This window comes from Physeter macrocephalus, chromosome 6 (genome assembly GCF_002837175.3).
Source record: "Physeter macrocephalus isolate SW-GA chromosome 6, ASM283717v5, whole genome shotgun sequence".
Classification (NCBI taxonomy): Eukaryota; Metazoa; Chordata; class Mammalia; order Artiodactyla; family Physeteridae; genus Physeter; species Physeter macrocephalus.
In genome coordinates, this window is record NC_041219.1 from 7058382 (window position 1) to 7076154 (window position 17773).

At 37.6% G+C, this 17773-nt stretch overlaps 1 protein-coding gene across 2 annotated transcripts in view; it reads right to left on the minus strand.

Annotated features, from left to right (window-relative positions):
• The window catches only part of PTPRR (protein tyrosine phosphatase receptor type R), a 261921-nt gene that overhangs the window by 221383 nt on the left and 22765 nt on the right, over positions 1-17773 (minus strand). Inside the window, exon 2 of one of the 2 annotated variants that reach the window (XM_055085211.1) lies at positions 17211-17509. In XM_055085211.1, the coding sequence (XP_054941186.1) occupies positions 17211-17509 (299 nt within the window). Of the gene's footprint in view, positions 1-17210; positions 17510-17773 lie in introns of those variants that run through there. The other variant, XM_055085212.1, reaches the window with a different exon arrangement.

Sequence of the window (17773 nt, forward strand, 5' to 3'; positions counted from 1 at the left end):
GTATAAAACCCCCAACTTAAGAAAAAATGCACTGAAGTGTATTCAGAATTTATCTGTGGGCTGCATCCAGATTGAGGTCTACCAAATTGAAAGTCCTGTTTGACAGTGAGAAGCACAAATTGGCATTGCCACACACACTCTTGCCTTGAGAAGGTACACATGAGGGAAACTCTGAATGCTGTGTCTCAGGAGATGCTAGGGCAGTCCTGAGCTGCTCAAAGTGGGGTATCATTACCAATGGAGAAATCACCAGGATCAGTGACTGTGGTATGCTGAATAATAGGCCCCTAACGATGTCAACATCTTCCTCCTATGAATGTGACTTTACAGGGCAAAAGGGTCTCTGCAGATGTGATTAAGTTCAGTATCTTGAGATGGGAAATTATCCTGGATTTTCCAGGTAAGCCCAGTGTAATCACAAGAGTTCTTATAAGATAAAGGCAGGAGGGTCAGAGTCAGAGAGAGTGAAGGAAATATGATGATGGAGGGCTGGGTCAGAAGGAAGCCATTGCTAGAAGAAGGCCATTAGCCAAGGGATGCAGGTGGCCTCTAGAAGCTGGAAAAGTCAGGGGACCATTTCTGCCCTAGAGCCTCTGGAAGGAACCAGCCCTGTAGATTCCTTGATTTTAGCCCAGTGAGACTTATTTTAGACTTCTGACCTCCAGAATTATATGATGATACAAGTGTGCTGTTCTAAGCCATTATGTTTATGGCAATTTGTTGCAGCAGCCATAGGAAACTAATACAGCAACATGGAACTTCCCAAAGAGTCGGGCATCCTCTTCTGGTCCAGAGAGAAAGCTGTGGGAGAGTTAGAGAGGGAACTTTATCACAGACTCAGGCCATGAATTCCAGAGCTTCCTGGCACCAAGGGAACCTACTGTCTATTAGAAGGCCCTTGACTTTCCTTGCACAGATAATTCTCCTCTTGCTAGAGCCCCAGGAGAATAGCTACCAATCATCTCCAGTCCTGACCAGACCTTTCCCAAAGCCCACAGATGAGAGGGGATGCAGAGCCATATGGTGGAAAAAACACTATCTTTAAAAATCAAACGAGCTACTTTCGGGGTGACAACCTCTGTGAGTCTCGATGTCATTATCTGTAAAATGAGAATAATAATATGACATGGAATTATGAACCAGAGAGATGAAAAGCCTCTACCATAGTGTCTTATGAATAGTGGGAGTGCAATACATGGTAATTCCTTTATTGTTACCCTATATTCTCTAGATTCAACATTATCACAAGGTTGAGTTTTCTACATATCCTTAGTAAATGGGCAGCTCAATGGAAACAACAACAAAAAACTTTCATTCTGATCTTCATACTCTATTCCCTCAAACACAGAGGGAGAACAGATGCTTCTGACACTGTGAAAATGGTACATTTACAATACAACCGCCTGACACTGGTGCATAAAATCATTATTTCAAAGTGTTTTCATATGCACTGATTCATTTGTTCCTCACCAAAATCCTTGTGAGGGAAATGGAACAGACATTAATATCCTACGTTTTCATGAGAAAAATTGAGATTCAGGTGATCTGGTTCAAGATTCTTCAGTCCCTGATGAGCTTTCAGTCTCAAGTGAGCCACCTCATATTTCTGGGCCTATCTGAAAAATAAGTGAGTTAGACAGGTAGGTGGTGCATAAGACCACTTCCTCTACTAGTATTTGTGCAAATTTAAAGATCAAGTGGTGGGAACAGGCCAGACTTAACTGTGTGGTAAGTTGATCAGGCTGCCAACTTGTGGAACTGAGCTTGGAGAGCCTTTACTTCTCTTGCCAATGCCTAGATTGTGATGGAACCCTGAGAGAACGCATGCCAATCAAGATGCCTGGGAGAGCTGGGTGTCTAGTGATTTCATTTACAAAGAGAAGTGATGGCACAGGAACCAGAATTCTTTTTTTGTTGTTATTTGTTTTTGTTTTTTTAATTTCTTGGGAACCAGAACTCTTAAAACCCATTTTCTTTGGAGTATTTTCATCCTGAAGTTAAGCTGGATGGGAGGGCTAGTCTCGAACAGAAGCCACCTTTGCTGATTCTAAAATCAAAGCAAAAGGAATTTAAATGATCAATGAAAAAAGGCTTTAAGATAGCCGAAGGATTTTCCGAGTATGCATGAACCTATGGAACCAAAATAGCTGAAGGATTTTCTGACTATGCTTGAACCTATGGAATCCTTTGACAAAGACTCCATTCCCCGGGAGAGTGCTGGGTGTACAGGACCACACTCAGCATGTATTCTCTCTCCTTTTGTGAGCTACCTTCGCTATCTTCTACTGGGGTCATTTGTCTAGGCTACAACTTTACCCTGAGACTATACCAGGGACATGGTCGGCGGAGGTAAGAAAGAAAATAAATGTTCCCAGACACCAACACTCAGGACACTATAAAGACCAGATTCTGTAAATTTCAGTGATGTGGTGGCCGGATGCAGGGAGAGTGAGTGACAAACAGTTTGTCATTAAAGAATCTGTCAGTATGTCATGATGGAGGTGATCACCCTTTTCTAAGCTGGTGATTTGAGGTTATACATTTTTCTTGCTGTGTGATAAGTGGGTTCTGAGGCTATTAATACCCCAAGCACACTGAAAATGGTGTCCAGTGGTTATAAATAACAGACCCCAGCCTTTTAACTGCTGCTCATTAGCTAACTTTTTGGAAAACAAATTTTTCTTAAGAACTGAATAATTACTGAAGTATCAAGCTAAACTCATAAACGGTACTCTCTGGGTCTTCATTGAGAGTTTATTGGCTGATGTTTAAATGTTTAGGGCAAATGCTGTCCTCTGGTTTTAAAGTCCAAACTTTTCAAACATATCAGAGACAACCAAGCAGGTAGGGTGGAGGCAGGTACAGCCAGTGACACTGAGACATTCAGAGGAGTAAGGAAACTCACAAAACTAACAGACTGCAAAATGTAAGGAAAGGAAATCAACTGATCTGCCATCATCCAGAAAGGGCAAGTTATTCTTGGTAGCTTCTTTAAGAAACTAGAAGTAATAATGAGACATAAATTTATACCTATCAGTCACAAAAATACTGATAACATCGCTGCTGATAGGGATGTAGGGTGGCTACTTAGTACTTATTAGTAGAAATGCAGATTACTACTGTCTTTTGGGAAACAAATCCAGCTATATACTACTTCAGTCTGGCAATGTCACTTTTGGGAACCTATTCTGTAGAAATAAAAGCACTAGCGTGTAGCAGCATATGTACAAAGATGTTTTTATAACATTATTCATAGGGCCAAAAATAAGGGTGGAAACAATGTGAATTACTATGAATAGAGAAAGGGTTGAATAAATTATGGTATAACCACATCATGAAGTAGTATGACCATTGACTAGAAAAGTTTTCCATGAGTATCAGTTGGACAGAAAGGAAAAAAGAGCAAAGAAGTATTTATAACATGATACCATTTTTGTGGAACATAAAATGACAAAAATTCCAATATAGGTATATGTATACATGTACATATATGTGTGATCATGCATATATATGGATATGTATGTGGATTATATGAGCAGGAAGAAAATAAATAAAAGGATACATATTAGGTTCTTAGTATGAATGACCAGGAGAATATGGGGGTTCAACAGAAGAAGATAAAGTGGATGAAGGGAAGGAGAACAGAGAAAGGAAAACACAAAACATACTAAACAAGAATGATTACAATAAAAATAAAATGATTTCTTACTTCTGTAGAGAAATGCATGCATAAGCTTATCCACATATAAAGAAACGAGGGAAAGATAAATGAAAGAGTTAAATGTGCCTTGTAAAAATGACCATGCTATATCGTTAAGTAGAAAACAAAGAGACAGCCACAAAAAAAGTTATTTTTAAAAGGAGGCAAATATAAACGTTTGAACACAAAACAATTAAAATTTTGTATAGCAAAATACACCATAAAAAAAGAGAAATGAGAATCTCGAAATAAATCTATGCAACCCATATGGCAGACAAAGGGATTATATCTCAATAAACAGAGATTCTACAAATTGTTAAGAAAAACATAATTAACCTGATATACAAGTTACAAATAAGCAATTGCATGAGAGGAAATCCAAATAGTCAACACACATGAGAGATGCTCAGTCTTTTACATGGTCACGGAAATGCAAATGTAAGCAATAACGAGGTGCAGTTCATCCCCCCCTCCCCAGATCAGCAAAAATGAAAAAGAATCAACAATCAGCTGCTGCTGGAGAGATTTTGAATCAGTCAGGTGTCTTTATACATTACTGGTCAGAGGGTGAATTGCTAAAACTGTCCAGAAAATAATAATTTGGTAATATATTAAATACTCTTGGGATAAATAATCTCTCTTTTGAAAATATCTTATTCATATATATATAAAAATACATAAATGAACAATATATACTTATGTACATACTATATGTATAAGCACATATGTGTGTAAATATGTATACACACATATTATATACACACATACATATATATGTTCTTTTTTCTCCAAGGGTGTATATTAAAGACATTTATCGCAGCAATTTTGTTGTGGCAATTACAAAACACATAAAGAACAACCGAATGTACACTGAATCTGAGGAATAGTTTAAGAAAATGTGGTATATACAAACTTCAAAATTTTAAATTATTTAGAATTAGTCTTCTGTTTAGAAGAAATAAGTCAAATTTATATCTAAAGACTTCAAGGTATATCTATGACCTGTTATTATTAAGCAAAGCAAGCTGTAGAGTCTGACCCAATTTTTTAAAAAACAAAAACACTATATACACTATATATGCATTTAAAATAAAGAAATGTGTAATATAAATTTAAAAGATTCACATCCCTACATAATTATAAAGGTAAGCTTCAATTACCTAGAGTATGTGTTTATATGTGTGGAATCCTTATTACCTGATCTTCCCTAATAAATTGGGAATAAATGATGAGGTTATTAATAAATTATTAGGTTATCAATAAGTTAGTCTGCATTTGGATTAATAACACCTTTAAAAAATAAAAGTCTTTTTTTGTAACAGAAACTACTGACAATACAGCAAATGTTAAGATCCTGACGGCAATTAATACATTATTTTACTTCAGAAAATTCTAGGCAAAAAGAAGGCATTGCATCTGGAAGTGTCACAAGAGGTGAACGCAGAGCAGGTGTTAGGACATTCTGGCTGACAGAAGAGATGCTTAGGCTTTCAGCAGATGAGAATAGCAGGTGGGAGTTTCACAAGACATGGCCAATGGCAACATGAAAAGCTACCAGGAGGTAGAGGTGTGGGCTGGCTGTGACATCCGAGTTGAAAGACAGAACTAGTAATAAGGCAGGTTTCCAGGCTCAGAGAAACTGAAATGCCGGTTGGCCGAACAAACCAGACACTCAAGAAAGGAAGGTGATGTCAAGAACCCAGGTAATTAGCAATGGAGGGCCACCACGTGTGGCTGCGTGGGCTGTGTGATGCACAGCTTCAGGGGATGCTGTTGGCTAAAGCTACAGTGTGAGGGGTACCTCCTAGGTATGTATAGCAAGGCAAGAAGCCCATTACAGTACTGGGATTTTACCCCAAGATCAGAGTAGATCAGCAACAAAACTGACAACCTGCTGATTATCACCATCACCATCATCACCACCAACATGACTGTGCCAGCTGACATTATGACAATGTGTTATGCTTTACAGAGCACATTCACTGGTCCTAGAATGAGCCAAAGAAGGTAGCCAGGTCAGATGTTACAATTGTCATTAAAATGGAAGAACAAAGACTCAGAAATGCTCACTGACTTGCCCAAGATCTCAAAGGTAGTCAGTGGCAGAACAGGCATGTGAACTCCAGACATCTCCTTCTAAAACCATTCTGTTCCCACTGCTCACGACGGCAAGGAAGATTGGTCCATGACATTGGGATTGGGTTGAGGTTGGGGCCTGCTGAGCAGTGAGCCAAACAGATCATCATACACATCGTAATTTTAAAATTTGAATTATATTTTCTTATTTTTTCAAACCCAAGAGGTAAACAAATTCTCCGTGGAAGGGGATTTCCTGCTGTGTAGCATTCAGACTCAACTTGTCCATACTGATTTCTATTTTGTTGTAGTGACTATTTGTTTAGACAGAACATATTACACAAAGGATTTATGGCAGCTTACAAAAACACATATAATACAAAATAAAATTGAATAAAAAGTAAGGAAATGAGGAAATTGAATTAGAAGGAAAACGAGTGAAGAAAAGAAAACAACCAGCCAAGAATGAGGTTAGTTCACAAAATAAATAAGGCCCTCAATAAAGTTCTCTCTATTTGCTAGAGGTAGACCACAAATTTGGCTCTCAGCTTTTCAGCAGTCAAGAGAAAGAGGGAAATATGATTCACAGCATTTAAAAGATACAATTATAAGCCAGTGGCTCAGGAGAAATACAAGTATTCTTGGTACTAAGACTAGAAAGCTATATTTTCCATTGTTTCGTATAATGTTAATAATAGCAATCAGTTTTTATAAGGATTTTACTATGTGTCAGGCATGATGCTAAGTGCTTTGAATGCTTTATCTCATTCAATTCCCACATGAATATCATAGGATGTGTATTATTAGTATCACTTTTTTTACAAATGAGGAAAGTGAAATACAGAGATGTGAAGTAAGTCCCTGAAGGAAACACAATTAATAAGTACCTAACTTGGGATTCCAACACAGTTCTGCTGACTCCAAAGTTATGCTTCTACCACACAGCTTCCATCTGGGAGCTATGCCTCGATCCAATCCCTAAGTATCCCTGAATATACAATAGAATCCCTCAATATCCAATCTAATATAGTCTCCACCACTTCCTCTCTGCCACGTAATTTCATTTTGTTTTCTTCATTGCACTTACCACCATCTGAAATATCTTCAGTTGCTCAACTTATTTTACTGTCTTTCTCCTATCAGAATGTGAACTACACAGCTGCCATGATCTTGTTTATCTTGCCACTCTTGTATCACCAGAGCCTACTTTACTGCCTAAGACATAGGAGGTACTCAATGATATTTCTGAATGAATGAATGTTTCAAGGAGCAAGTATTAGGTATTCATCAAACCTTTTGCATGTCTGAAGATCCAGTTGCCCCTACTTATTCTCAGTTCCTTCTCCAGTCTCCATGATTTATCTATACTAGTTACTCACCAAAAATATATTGTTTTCTATAACTTGGCTATTTTTCATAATCCAGCTTGGCATAGACTTGATTTTATTCAGTTAATCTTGTAATTTAAAAAATTATGTTTAAGAATAAAGATGATACCATCACTTGTCATACATGAAGAAATTTTAAGACATTCATTTGCCCATAAAAAAATGATTGCTGATTTTTAAAAGTCTACTTTCAAAGAATTTGCATAGAGGCCTATTCCATACAGATTTTGCTATTTGCTGCCCAATAATTCCTATTTAAAAAACAGACCAGTTCTAAGCAACTTAATGGCTTAAAGCACAATGAACCACATGTTAACTTGTTCTGGTTAAATACCTAATTCTAGTTGCCATGGAAAAGCAGTCAAATTCTCAAACAGTGCAGCTTCACTAGGTCAATAATGCTCCCATTATTAGAAAATTAGGAGGCTTTTGAAATATAGACACACGAACACATATAGAGCCCCAAGATATTCAGAATAAATGAACGACATTCATCAATGCAATCCAGGAAATCTGGGATTAAGACTGTTAGCCCTGATTGTCTTAATTCATATTCTCAGTGTTCTCTAAGTCCTTCCGGCTCTCTTGGAATTTGTTATCACATGGCTGTCATTTCCAGAAAGGAGGGCAAACAAACCTCACAAACATCGCTCCCTGCAATCTTAGGAACTGTCTGTGAACATTCGGCCTATCCCTCAAAAGTAGGTCTTTTTTCTTCTTGTTTCTTTGAAGTTTTCTGTTGCTAACTTACTGTTTCAGTTAAATGACTAAAACATATGAAAATGTAGGCTAAATTGAAAGATATGTAAAGTTGATGATGTCCTCTTGATTTATTTTTCTGGATTCAGGTGGTCCAAATGTAGCAGACAGGTAAGGAAAGAAGCAACTCGGGCTATGAATAATGGCTGGATTATACTTTCATACTTCAAAAAGAAAATTTGGAAAATGTATAAAGTACAAGATAATGACCCATCGACCTCTATGAAAACACAATGATAAATGGCTAAGGTGCTGTGATATTGTGATTTATAATAAGAAAAAATATTTTGGTCTTCATCCACAGTTCCTGGCACCCTTATAGTTTCCTATATAAGAGCAATGGAAACATCTTTCCTAATTTAGTTTTGTTCCCAGTTCCTGAACTAACTCAAGTCATGAAGGTGAAAGGGGTATATTTTGTTATTCATAACAAGCCCTTTCACCCACATCTGACTATATGTTAATGAGGTGACTTTTGGACCACCCATCCCCCTAAAAATGAGGGCACGTTGCCAGGAGAAATAACCTAATGATGAGAGGGACAGAATTTTCAGGCCAATCCCCCAGCCTCTAGGGAAGGGAGAAGGGTTGGAGGTTGAATCAATTACCAATGACCAATGATTTAATCAATCGTGCCTATGTAATGAAGCCTCTACAAAAACCCAAAAGAACAGGGTTTTGAGAGATTCCAGGTTGGTGGAGCTGCTTGGAGAGTGGCTCACGCAGAGAGGGCAGGGAAGCGCTGTGCCCCATCTCACATAACTTGCCCTTTGCATCTTTCCATTTGCCGTTTCCCAAGTTATATTTTTTATAATAAACTGGTAATCTAGTGAGTAAAATGTTATCCTGAGTTCTGTAAGCCACTCCAGCAAATTAATTAAACCCAATAAAGGGGTGGTGGGAACTCCAGTTTACAGCCAGTTGATCAGAAACACAGGTAACAACCTGGATTTGTGATTGGCACCTGAAGTGGAAGTGGGGGGGCAGTCTTATAGGACTGAGCCCTTAACCTGTGGGATCTGATGCTCTCTCCAGGTAGATAGTGTCAGAACTGAATTAAATTGTGGGATACCCAGCTGGTGTCGCAGAATTGCTTGGTATGGCAATTCTCCCCCTCTTCACAATTGGTGGCCAGAAATGTCATGAGTGAAGCATTCAGAGTAATGTAGAGAGTAGAGGAGAAACACAGGAGGAATTCTTCCTTTGCTTTTTGGTGTTAGAAGTGGAATTTGCTATAACAGTTCTGGTTCATGAAAACATGTGGTTTGGGAAGAAAAAGGATGAAAGGGCAAGGGATAAGAACCTTTGATTCCTGAGTGGCCACGTCGTCAGCCATGGTATGAAGCAGCAGCTGTGCTGTGCTCAGTTACTAAAGATAAAAGTTACCAATGAGTAAGCTTCATAACTTTGCTTAGGGAGACAACCTTCCAGAGACTTTTAGCTCCTATGTTTTCTTAAAACAAGAGAAAGGAACAAATTGTTTCTACCATCTGAGTTACAGGGATCATCTTGAGAAAACTAAGTCATGTGCAATGGTGCCAATCCCATCATGCACTGGCAAGGCCAGATGCCCAGGAAGCCCACTTTAATTATCCATTGGTAGTTAGATTTTAAATATAGCATTGTACAGTAAAAAAAAAAAAAAACTAAGAATGATTTATAGGTATTTATGATTAGAGAGGAACAGAGAAAGAAGGAAGGAAAGAAAGAAAGAGGTACAAAGTCATTCACAGAGGGTGCAAGAGAACAGTTCTTAACAACTAGAAAACCAAAGGTAATTTTTAGACAAGTAAATATTTGCTCCAAAGAAAAGATATCCTCTTTGTTTATCTGCAGACTCCATTTGTTTATACATTATCGTGAAAAGTTTGGACTAAAAGAAGAGTTTTTAAGCTCTGACATAATGAGACACAGCACTTTCCATCTTCTTCAATGAAAAGTCCTGAAACAGAATATGCTCTTAACAGAACATCCTTTTTTTTGTCCTGCTAACTTCTCTGGCTGCTTTAAATATTTCCCTTGCTTGAGATTTAAGGTCTATGGAACACACGTAATTTGGCCAAGAGCAAAAAAATAGATCCCATAGTACAATTATATAGAGAGTTCATAAAGAAAGTAGTTTCCCTTAAGATAAGCTCTCTAAATTCTCTCAATATTATTAAGTAGGTAGTTGCAATGAAAAAAAAATACTCTATTTGATATATTCAACATTTATTTCTCCTTCTCAGAATTAGTTGCCTTAACTTACTGAATGTGTTGGGACTATGTCAATACATAAAACTGTAAAATCTATTACACAATGGAATTTTTAGCAGCTCATAAAAGTGATGCTATATAAAGATAGTTAATGACATGGAGAAGTGTCCATAATATAAACTAAGTAAAAAAAACTATAAAACCTTATGCATGCAGATTGCATATTTTTTTAAAAAAATGGTCTACATCCACATATATATAAAAGACCATATAGATACATATATCAAGATGACATTGTTATCTAACAGTTAAGGATTATTTTTACTTCCTCCTTTTCCTTTGCTATATTTCTAAATATTCTGAAGCTCTATGAAAATATATTCCTTTTGGAGTTAAAATAAAAACATTACTAAATATCCAATGTCCAATTAGTATGATCATTAAACCAGTTCTCTTAAGACGTCAATCATCCTAATGTTGAGTCTAATTATGCAAAACAAACAGATGTACTGCGTGGTGCAGTGTTGAAACTTCACATAGACATTGCCTAAGCTTGACCTCTAGCACTTCCAGAATGTGTTCCAGCATCCTCCTTGCTGCTTTAGTAGCTAGAAATGTAGAAAAGCAACAGATGGTGACAGTTGTGACTGTCAGGATGCCAAGCTCAAGAATGGAATTTCCACTTCAAGATGATTTTGCAGGGGTACAATAATATCTGGAGAATCTAAGCACAAAGCTTTCCAAAATGCAAATGTTTGGGATTTAAAAAGAAAGGTGATTATGTAAGAAGCTCTTATAGTTTAACACTAAGCCTTTAGGTTAAGAAAAGAGTAGAAAGTTAACCAGATACCTGAAGTAGATTACAGAATTTCTTCTTCTAGACTTTCTTAAAGTGAAATCTAATTTGACATTATAATTCATTTTTTATGATGATCTGTAGGATGGACATTATAGGTCTTTCACCTTTTAACCTGTGGCTCCAACAAGAACACCTAGCTATCGATGACTGTATTTTCAGAGCATGAGAATTTACATTATCATTAGCTTAAATAGAATATAATTCATAAAGTTAAATTTTCTGTTGGGAAAATTTAGAATACTTTCCCAAAGCAAACCAAAAAACTAACTTACATTAAAAATTACATTAAAAATTAACATGTTTGAGTTTTGAAGTCACACAAATCTGAATTTGAATTCTGCCTCTAGCACTTTTTTTTTTTTTGGATCCCCAACTCTACTAATTTTTTTTTTTAACATCTTTATTGGAGTATAATTGCTGTACAATGTTGTGTTAGTTGCTGCTGTATAACAAAGTGAATCAGCTATACGTAGACATATATCCCCATATCCCCTCCCTCTCGCATCTCCCTCCTACCCTCCCTTTCCCATCCCTCTAGGTCATCGAAAAGCACAGAGCTGATCTGCCTCTAGCACTTTTTTTTAAGCGATTAACCTGGAGAAAGTTATTGATTCGGGGCCTTGATTTTTTTTGTCTGTAAATTGTCATCTAATCATGAGGGTTTTTTCTTAATGCTCAAAGGTTCTTTGTTGACACAGTTTCTTCCACCTTTACAATATATGATGCAATTTCAATAGCCATATGGTTTCAGCACACAGCTACCTCTCCTGAAGTTTATATGAGGTCCTTAAATCCTCATGTTCCTTGAACTTTATAGGTAGAAGTGCATAACAAGCAATGGCATAATACAAAGATCCTCCAATTTTGCTTTGAAGACTGTGACACCTAAACTCCAAGATAGTCCCCAATGATCCCTGCCTCCTGGTATTCATGCCCTCTGCAGTCCCCTCCCCATGAGTGTGGGTGAGACCTAGCAACTCATTTCTAATGGATAGAATACAGTGGAAATGATGGTGTGTGACTTGAAGACGAGGTCATACATGGCACTGTGGTGTCTCTCTCTCCTCACATATTCTGGGGGAAGCCATGTCTGAGCAGTCCTATGGAGAGGTCCACGTGTTGAGGAACTGAAGCCTCCTGCCAATAGCCATGTGAGTGGGCTTGGAAATGAATCCTTCAGCTTAGTCAAGTGACAGCTTGACTGCAGTAAGCCCTGAGGCAGAACTACACAACTAATCTGCTCCCAGATTCCTGACCTTCAGAAACTATGTGAAATAATAAATAGTCCTTGCTTTGAGCTGCTAGATGTTGAGGTAATATGTTATGCAACAATAGACAACAAATACACAGACCAAATCCAAAATGATAAAGGTTGTAGGGTCTACAGTAAAAAATGCCATTTTCAAGGAAGACAGGAAAGAAGTTTCTAAAATATAACTACATTTATTTGAAAATCAAGGAAAAGAACTACACATTTGATTGTTTTAATAAAAGTACTACCATATAAAAACATGGCAGAGATTTTTCTCTCAGGCTTTTATAGTCATTCCTTCCAGGAACTTGGGACTAGTGTCCCAGGACTGCATTAGAAGGCATCAGAGTCACATCCTACATTGTAGTAGACTTGTGTCTTATATCCATGTAGTATTTTGGACTTGGTATTTACTATATGGCCCCGAATACCCTTGACATATAATAATTCATAATTTTCCCAAAGCCTGCATTTGCTTCCCATGTTCTGTGAGTTTGCCCACCACGAGCAACTCACTTAGCCTATGTACTAATGTAGCTTTTCTGGTCCCCACCACATAAGCAGTCACTATCAAGAAGTATACAGGTTACAGTGGTTTTCACAAATTTGAAACATTCTTGGGATAAAATATCCTGGGTCCAACAGATTGCCCTAAATCACAGTCCTCATAGGCAAATAGTCTGGGTGTTAGGACACAGCCCAGGTACCTTAATTTTCTCCTGTGTCAGAGTGAATCTGCTGCCTTTTTGGGCCATTGTCAGAGAGTTTAGAGTATGACTTTAGTCACCCATATTTTTGTACAAGAATCATACTCTTGAGGCGAAGTTGTAAGCTGTCATATCCTCATTATTTCTTGAAGAGGCTATCATGTCTTAGTAAAAACTGCAGCCTAGATCTCTGCTTTAGCATACATTTAGCTGCTATCTGGTGTCTATTCTGCCTTTGGTTGTTAGTCTCCCAATTTTTATTCAGGTAACCTCCCTTCTCATAAACAGATTATGGGTTTTTAGGGATGCTCTCGGGGTGAGGCATATGGTTTAGGTTTGAGATAATTTGCCTTATTTTATCACCTGGCCACAAACTGTTCAGGGATGAAGTAAGTAATTAACTTAAATTGGTCTATAGGGATGCTCAGGATATTATTGACAGTTGTGAAAGACTCATTCTTTTCCACTGAATATGAACCTCCAAGGATAAAACTCCAGGAGTTTCAGGAAACCATGATAAGATGAAAAAGACAGAATCAGTCTGAGAATAAAGTCACTCCATGGAAAGCAGAGATGGGAGATTGATCCTGGCCAATTATTTGAGCCCTCGATCAAACTATACCTAAAGCTAGATATACTACAGAAGTGTTGTTATTTGAATCATGAAATGTTCTTTAGTTTTTATTGGGTTCTTGTCACTTGCTACAAAATATTCTTAACCATTAAGCCTTCCCTGACATGGAAGAATTCCAGGGGTAGTTATACAGCTTAAACTCACCTTTTGGGACAGTCACTATACTAATACAACATTATGATTAAACTAATTTGTCTATTAAAAAACAATTATTTATCCACATCACATAACACACTAAATGCTACAAAATTTATTTACTGTAGCAAAGAAATGAGAAGGCAAGACTTTCAAAGCCCTTCAAATCACATCTAGGAATTATCTGTTTACCTGCAAGATGAAACTCAAAAACTTGGTCAACAGCAGAACCAAGTTGAGGAGAGACATAAACCAGAGCTCAGGATGTAACTGAAACACAGTTATCCAGAGCTTTTGGCTTTAATGGTCTTTGAAATCAACCACTTGATAAAAATCTTTGCAAAGAATGTTTTGCGTCAAAAAACAAGAGAATGTCTGTCTGAGTGATGGTCTGGGTGAGTGGTGAGTAAGACAAGAAGTTTCAGGATTCTAGGAATCTCACAGCGACCATCTCAGGCTCTTGGAGACTCCTCATCATCTTCTCATGTGCTTACAGAAGTCTTCCCACCACCCCCAAAACTGCCACTATATCTTCTCTTTTCTCCTCCTTCTCCCTCTCTTCCCTCCTTCCCTCCCTCCATCCCTCTGTTCCTTCCTCTCCTGTCCCCTTCCCTCCCCTTCCCTTCCTTCCCCTCCTGTCCTTCTCCTCCCCTTTCCTTCCTCCTCCTCCTCCTCTTCTTCCTCCTTTCCTCCTATTCCTTCCTTCAATGAAAGGAGTCATCCCTAATCTCCCCATCCTTATATTGCAAAGTCTTCCTATTCCCCAGTTCTCTCATACTTTGCCCAAGCTAAAATGTTCTTCACCCAGCAACCTATGCTGAACTTGCTGGACTGGAAAAGCCTGCATCTGCTTCCACTCTACCACCTTCCCTCACACCCCGGGGTTCCCTCCTTCCTAAGGTGGTAGCCTTGTGGCCTGATGTATATTGATGGAATTCTCAGCACACATTTGGTTAAAGTCATTTTTTTTTTTCTCCTACCACAGCCTTGACCTTGAGGACATTCATATTCCCTGTATATTGCATTTGTACAAAAATCTTAATAACAGCTTCTTAATTGAACCTCTAGAACATAATTAGAATGCTTTGGGATAAACATTCTAATTGTGCTGTCCTCTCATTGGAATAAATAAACTGCATATTTTCCTGACTATAAAAGAAAGAAGATAAAGGAAAAAATTCATCTGTGGACAAATGTTCTTATAAAATGCTTTGTACCAGAAATTGGGAATCAGGAAAGAAGGAGGGATACATACATCTTTCATGTTCCTGTTAAATTTTTAATTTTAAAACTCATGGTTTTGATGATGTCAGAAACAAGTGAGAGAGAAAGAAACAAGTGATCTCTCCTCTGAACTAGGAAGATTTAAAAGTTATGTACTTGTGTATTTTGGAAGTTGGGAGTGGCTTTTTACTCTGGCTAAAAAAAAATCGCAATAATTTCCCCAATTCAGGAAATGAATACTCATTAATACTGCTCATTTTGGTATAAATTAAGCCACTAAATGATTCTTTGGTACCACAAGAATTCTTTTGGTACCATACATTACACACACACACACATATGCAAACACATATCAATTACTCCACCAAAATCATTTAGCAGCTGAAATATCTCCCTTTCATCATGTACGTTCCATTCCTAAATCTCTTTTCTATAAAGCATGAACCTTCAAACCCGCTGAGACTTGGTTAAATGTTGACCCTCTGCTTTTTTGAGTAAGCTGAAAATTATTGATTTATTGAAAAATAACTCCACTTCCCTGGTTTTCCTACTAAATCACCATGTGCATAAGTAAGGTAAGTGGATTACGGGAAACATTAGCACTAGCAATGGTTGTTGCAAGCCACCAGTGCCATGGCACCGTTAGAGGCTAGATCAAGAGAGGTTAGGGAAGGCTAATGCCACAAAATCGCCCATTGCCTCCATGTCATCATCACCCAAAAGAAAAAGCACAGCTTCTTCATGACTCTCCAAACCACAAATGAGCTAAAAGTGAAATGACCTGCCAGAGTTCCTCACTGATGCCTTTTATTCTCCATAATATTAAATTAACTAGACAGTACATGACATTATAAGATAGAACAAACCTCTTGATCCGTAATTCACAGCGACTTTAAGAGTTGATGACTATGGGTGGATGATGGTCACTAGAGGAAATATCTCTCCTGAGCCTGAGTATTAGCACAGGCATATCCAGATACAGCGACATCATTAACATCATTTGTCTTCACTCAATAGACAGAGTGCATGGCTTTCACCTTCAGAACATCTGTTACTCATGTAAATGCAGAAAATTTGTTCAAGTATTTCAGGAGGCCAAATGACCCACATATTTTCTCTTAACAAGAGCTCATCTTATGTTCTCTATTTATGATTTTTATTGGCTCACAAACATTTCTCCCCAGACATTTCCCAAGCAAAACTAGAGACTCCATTTCACTTGTGGATGCCCCAAATGATGGGTATTTCTAGATACCCCAAATGATGGCCAGATCATAATAAATATTGAATGGATGCTAGTTGAAAACATCAATGAATGGATCTTTGATTCTCAATACTAAGTGTCCTATATGTAGTAGATTAAAAAAATAAAGAAAAGGAAAAAAGCTTATTAATTTTAATTACATTAGGTTTATAGAGAGGTTGCCAAAATGCAAACATGGTTTCATTGAATCATCTTGCCTTAAAAGTCAACATATTTGGTTATGGTTGGGGGCAGAAATGCAATTAACAACCATTTAGTTACTGACTTGTAGTTTTAATGTGGATCCTCCTATTGTAATTTTAAACTCGAGAGGGACTATAGTCCAAACAGTGTGTCAACCTTAGCATGTGTTTAAACTATGATACTTCCACAAATTGGGAATCTCTGGCCTGGTTACATACCCTAAGAATACAAAAATGGACCCATTACATCACCTTGATTAATAAAAGGTGATGCTTGTTCAGTGATATTAGGAATATTATCCATCAATTACTTCCAAACCATCTTATCTACTCCAGTTATAGAAAACTCTCCTCCCTGTACATCACTCTCTCCCTTTCAGGGTCTCTTCATTTCTTGTAATTTGAGTCAAGTGACCAGAAGATCTTTAATAAGTACTATTTATTTACATAAATTGAGACTCAGGCCTTCTGCTTAGAACAGATTATCACAGAAGTCAGGAGGCTCCATACAGGATATGATCCAACATAACTGTAAGGACTTCCTGAAGCAATTTTTTGTTCAAATTATTAAACACCTACAATGCACCTTGCATTGTGCTGTGTAGAGAAGATACAGACAAGGTTTCTTATTTTATGGACTTACATTCAAGAGGAAGCCAACAGATAATAATCAAGTAACAAAAAAGAAATACCAGAGAATAAGAAGTGCTATGGTAAATAGTCATTGAGAGCCAATGATAACTATTCACCATTAGGTTTTGTTTGTTTGTTTGTTTTAAAGTATCAACCACAGAGGAAACCATCAGATGAGCATCAGTTAAATGCAATACTTACCACCACAATCACATTTGCTGCTGGGATTGGAAGGTTTTCCACTTCAACGTCTTGACCAGCCATGGCCAGCAGATTGAGAGACGGGTCATATGCAGGTCTAGCAAATGCTGAATTAACAATTTGGTGGCGTTTGCTTATTTGAGCTTTAGAAGAGGAATGGTAGCTATGTTTCTCAATCTTTTGTGGAGCTATATCCAGGCTCTTCTCAATGTCTTGTGAATGGTGATAAATGAAGGCTGGCTTCGCACTCTTCTTCTGATGAATTGCCAAAAAGTGATCATTATTTCTTGAAAGGCACCCTGAAAGGGGGAAGAAACAGAAACGAAAATCAAAGACCTTATTCAGTAAGTTGAATAGAATATCTGATAAATAGAATTTCCCATTCTTAGGAAGCTTTAAGGCTTGTGAAGGATTTAGATCAGTTCATCTCCATTTTTGTCCCTGCTCCATTATCCCCGACAAAGAGAACACACTTGGTGGTATGGAGGCATCTCAGAGACTTTGGGTGGACAGAGAAGTGGGTATAGTTTGAAAAAGTTGTATTTAAAAGATATTCTAATGCC